Source organism: Penaeus japonicus, unplaced genomic scaffold (assembly GCF_977035675.1).
Source record: "Penaeus japonicus unplaced genomic scaffold, GWHDUDI00000001_assembly GWHDUDI00000018, whole genome shotgun sequence".
Classification (NCBI taxonomy): domain Eukaryota; kingdom Metazoa; phylum Arthropoda; class Malacostraca; order Decapoda; family Penaeidae; genus Penaeus; species Penaeus japonicus.
In genome coordinates, this window is record NW_028234420.1 from 7,409,492 (window position 1) to 7,414,099 (window position 4,608).

Here is a 4,608-nt window from a genome sequence, read left to right on the forward strand (position 1 = left end):
TTTATAATCATTATTGTTATCATATGGACAATGATAGCTAAAAAACATGTGGCATTAACAAAAACAAAACAATAATGAGATCAATAATGATAATAGTAAAATTCTTGACGATTACGATATTATTATAAAATAATGGTGAAAAAATTTGAGTACTAGTAATACTAATAATAAGGCAAAAACAGTTACAGCGATGATAATGATGATATCGATTACGATGATTTTTTTAAAAATAAGAATAATGATGATAATTATAACAGTAATAAGGATAATAGTAAAAATAATAATAATTGTTATTAATAAGAAACTTGATTGATACATTGGTTATATTTTTTTCCTGATTTACTACAGATATGTGTGAATTGATGAACTGCATCTTACTTTATTACCATCATTGCTTTACTTGCAGATTTCTGAAATGTACTATGATGTTCGAAGTACATTTCTCAAAGAAGAATGGGCGTCACCCGAACCATGTAGCTAAACAGTGTAAAACAAACAACGCTTTGAAGTCATAACAGCTTTTTATTATACAAAAATAGATTTCTTACTTACATATATACAATGGTTGACTAGGGAAATAGAACATATTACATTGGTACTATTCTTAACAAACAGCCAATTGCACCTTGAATGGGAATTTGAGAACAGGTTATTCACTAGACACATTTGGGGCTAACCATCAAACAGTACCATAGTTAATGCGTAGGACCTACTTCAAGCCAAATCACTGGTTTATCACTACGGCAGTGTTGGGGGACTATGCTATGGTACTTTCACTAAATATGTGTGGGATCTATGATCACAAGGGCATCAATGCTAGGACTATGGCAGACTGGAAGGATGCTAGTCTATTATCACTAGCCACGACACTAGTTTACAGTCAAGGTACCGGTACGTCACCGAAGCAGATGGTGATTCTGCTTGAGTGTTTAGAGTCCTTCTTTTGTGCATGTAACTCCTCTTACGACCGTGTCCTCCCTCCGCTCTGGCATGCAAATGATGCTCGGAGAACTCGTTGACATCTGGGTGACAGGCAATCTTTAGCGTTACGGAGGGATGGCGATGCAGTTAATGATTAGAAGATGTCATGCCACAAGTGTCGAGGAAGCCCTGATAACGACAGAGATTCACATCCGGGAGAAGGGAGGACCTGGGAGGCGAGATGTACAATGCCATCGCTGGGTGAGGAGAAGGATTCAGCAACGGGGAACGGTTGCCTTGGAGATGCACAACTGACTGTAAATGTTCTTCCACTGAGGGTCACTTGTAAATGAAAAAATGTCCCAGAGGATACTTTTCTTAATTTCGTAGATCTAATGAATGAGTACCATCACAACGCGTGACAAGACCAGTTGACAGGTATGGGACACCACTGATTCCTGCATAGTTTGCAGATTATTTCCGCTTTCTGTACCGGAGACACATAACAGCGTTTAAAAGTTTTCACTGAATTTCCGAAGGGCAAAATATATCACTGGTCACCTTAAGGACGTTTGACATAAAGAAGGTATCACTAAGTTTTGTAATGCTCTTGATAAACGTTAGCATTCATTAAAACTGTACAAAACCTACTGGCATTTACAGCACATTAATAGGAGCACTGTGCATCTAGTAAGCATGTGGTTCAACAACGAATATTTAAGCATCATTTTCTTGGTTCGGAAACGCTCGTCACCAAATATGTCTTCAATGCGGACGGGACTAACTTTCTACGAGTATGTAGGAAGTCGTCACCTATATGACTGTTACAACCACTCAACAAAAAATTATATTGTGTTCATCACAGACCTTTTGCACAAAGCATCACTAATTAGACCTAATAAGCATCATGATAAAGCTTTGGTAATATGACCAGAGGATGGACTGCCGTGCACTAGACGCCCAATCCTCGCGAGTCCCGCCCTCAATGCGTATTGTTGCGTGGAGGATCCGTGGGCTGCTGCGGCCGAGCCTCCACCGGGACTTGGCGGTAACCACGCGCCTGAAGGGAGTTGAAGGTGAGGAATCTGTCTCTATTCTTCCCTGGGTTCATCATCTCACATGGTTTGTCCATGCTTGCGTCGGAGGCGTGTTCGTATTGGTCCGATCCACTGCTCTTACTCCCCCCGTACATGGCTGTCGTGGGACAGACCATCCTGACACCCAGTGGATCACTGGTCACGCCCATCGGATCGCCCAGGTCGAAGTTCTGTGGAGGAGGACAGCTCGGCGGGGGCGGGATGATGGTGGCCCAATTAACCTGCACGCCCGAGTCGTCGCTGTGGTGTTGCCTAGGAGGCCCGTGGCTCATGCCTGGCGGTGATGGCTCGATCAACGCCGTGGTGGCGTAGGGCTCCGTCATATCATTGACTCGCTGGATCTTCGGCTCTGCATATTCGTTCGCTGGCTGGTCCGGATGCAGGAGTCTCTTCGAGGAGAGACTGGAATCTTTATCGCTGTCCGACGGCCGCCACAGCTTCTGTTCTCCGTACATGTTGACTGAATGGTGGGCTGAGTAGAGGGACGGGTCCTGATAGAGGGCAGGGGCGTGAGGTGGGTTAGAGGGCGTTGATTTCCCACGTAAACGCCTCACGTAAAACAGTGTGATGACAGATAACAGCAGCACCACCGGTATCAACAGGTACACGAGCCAAGCTGTCTGCGGCGGAGCGTACAAGACAGAGCCGTCTTCCTCGTCATCCTGGTGGCGAGTCTGGGCGTCTGAGGGCCCGGCGTCCATCAGCACAGGAGCGGTGAACGGGCCGTGACCAGCTTCCGTGAGGGCAGCAACGCGGACGGTATACAGTCGTCCTGGCACGAGGTCATTGGCCTCCAGCCAAGGGTTGGTCACCGTCTTTGTTGTGTGGGTGCCGTTGTGACTGAGGGTGACCTGGTAGCCTATAATCTTTCCTCGGGCTTCTTCCGGGGCGAGAGTTGACCACGTGATGAGTACAGACCCTTCCTCGCGCGTCGACACACGCACATCTCCAGGAGCCACCAGAGGAACTGTGGGAGAAACATCAGGAGAGTTAACCCTAATAAGCACATTAAGATTTAAGGTCTACTTAACCGTCCGCAAAATAGAAGAGGAATTTTTTCTCCTGGTTGTCATTATGCATTAGATATAAAAAAAGAGAAAATACATACCATCTTGAGGCGTCCTTAGTGACTGCGAGTTCGATGGCGTGCCCTCTACACTGTGCCAGAAGGGGACGAGGAAGAACGTGTAGTGGGTGTTGGGCTTCAGCTCATGTAATAAGTGAGAGGAGGACGAGGCGCCCAGTACGGTGGCTACCTGCACGGCTCCCGTTTCACTCACAGCATACACCAAGACACCCTCCACAGACTCTTCTGTCGACGTCAGGAACTTCCAGTTGAGTAGAATATCACTGGTTGATGTTACTGAGGCGTCGGTGAGCGTGACGGCGGGGCGCGAGAGGCGGCGGCGGACGTGTCGGACCTCGTCCTCCGTGAGACTCGGGTCGCGGGGAGAGCGGGTCGTGACCGGGTCTGACCAAGGACTCGGGAACGACGCCCCTCGCGAGTTGACCGCACGGACCAAGAAGGTGTAGGTGTGGCCAGGCGTCAACCCGCCCACCACACACGACTCCTGCGTGATGAGGGCGTCTGCCACCCTCCACTCCTCCCAGCCCTGGCGCCAGAACTCCACCGTGTACGTCTGGTCGGAGCCTCCGCCCATCTGGGAGTTGGGCAGCCAGCTCAGGTGCACAGCGGTCTGGTTGACGGCCATGAGGCGCGGCTTGGACGGCGGCGCCGGCAGCAGGAAGGGGGCCGCGTCCTGGGCGCCCTCCTCCACCCGCAGGACCGCCGCTTGCTCCACGCTGCCGGTCTCCGCGCTGATGTGGCAGCTGTAGATGCCGGCGTCGTCGGCGCGGACGTCCTTCAGGATGAGGGCGCCGTTGGCCGGGAGGGACACTCGGCCGCTGTTTCCACCTTCTGAAAGCTGTCTTGCTGGCAAGTGGACCGCTGGGCGATACCACCATGAGAGGGCAGGGGGAGCAGCCTCACTCACTGCCTCACAGGGGAAAGTGGCAGCGTTCCCTGGGGTCACCGTGAGATCCTGGGGTCCTACGCCGATCACGGGAGGGGGATACGCCGCCACGACCACCACCTCCGAGCGCGCGCTGACGCCGCCGCCGCTGCTGACGCCCCAGCAGTAGTAGGCTCCGCTGTCGCGCGCGGCGACGTCGTCGAGCAGGAGAGTCTGGCCCTGGTCGGCGACGGAGGCGTGGCCGCTGCTCTGTGCCGGCGCGAGGAGAGCAGTCCTGTCTTGGGTGGGAAGCCGCCACAGCAGGAGAGGCTTGGGGTCGCCCTCGACCTTGCACGAGAGTCTGGCGCTCTGGCCGGCCACCACCTGAATATCCTGCGGCCGCTGAGCGAACTCGGGGGCGTCGATCACGGTGAGCGTGGCCCGGGCCGCAGCGATCCCTGCCTCGCTCTCCACCTCGCACACGTACACGCCGGAGTCAGCCGCCGCCACGTGGTCCAGCACCAGCCGCTGGTCCTCGATCATAGCGCGCCCGAGCGGCATCTTGCCGTCCAGACGCCGCCAGGTGACCGTGGGCGCGGGCGAGCCTCGGGCGCGGCACGCCAGCTCCACCGCCACGC

At 52.5% G+C, this 4,608-nt stretch overlaps 1 protein-coding gene across 1 annotated transcript in view; it reads right to left on the reverse strand.

Moving 5' to 3' along the window:
- Positions 1-502: 502 nt before the first annotated feature.
- LOC122265634 (protein sax-3) overlaps positions 503-4,608 on the reverse strand; it is a 19,296-nt gene continuing 15,190 nt past the window's right edge. The window contains exons 3-4 of the mRNA XM_043035028.2: positions 3,127-4,608; positions 503-2,985 (exon numbers count right to left, since the gene is read on the reverse strand). The exon at positions 3,127-4,608 is cut by the window's right edge and continues 48 nt beyond it. Of these exons, the coding sequence (XP_042890962.2) occupies positions 1,904-2,985; positions 3,127-4,608 (2,564 nt within the window). The 3' untranslated portion in view covers positions 503-1,903. The remainder of the gene's footprint in view (positions 2,986-3,126) is intronic.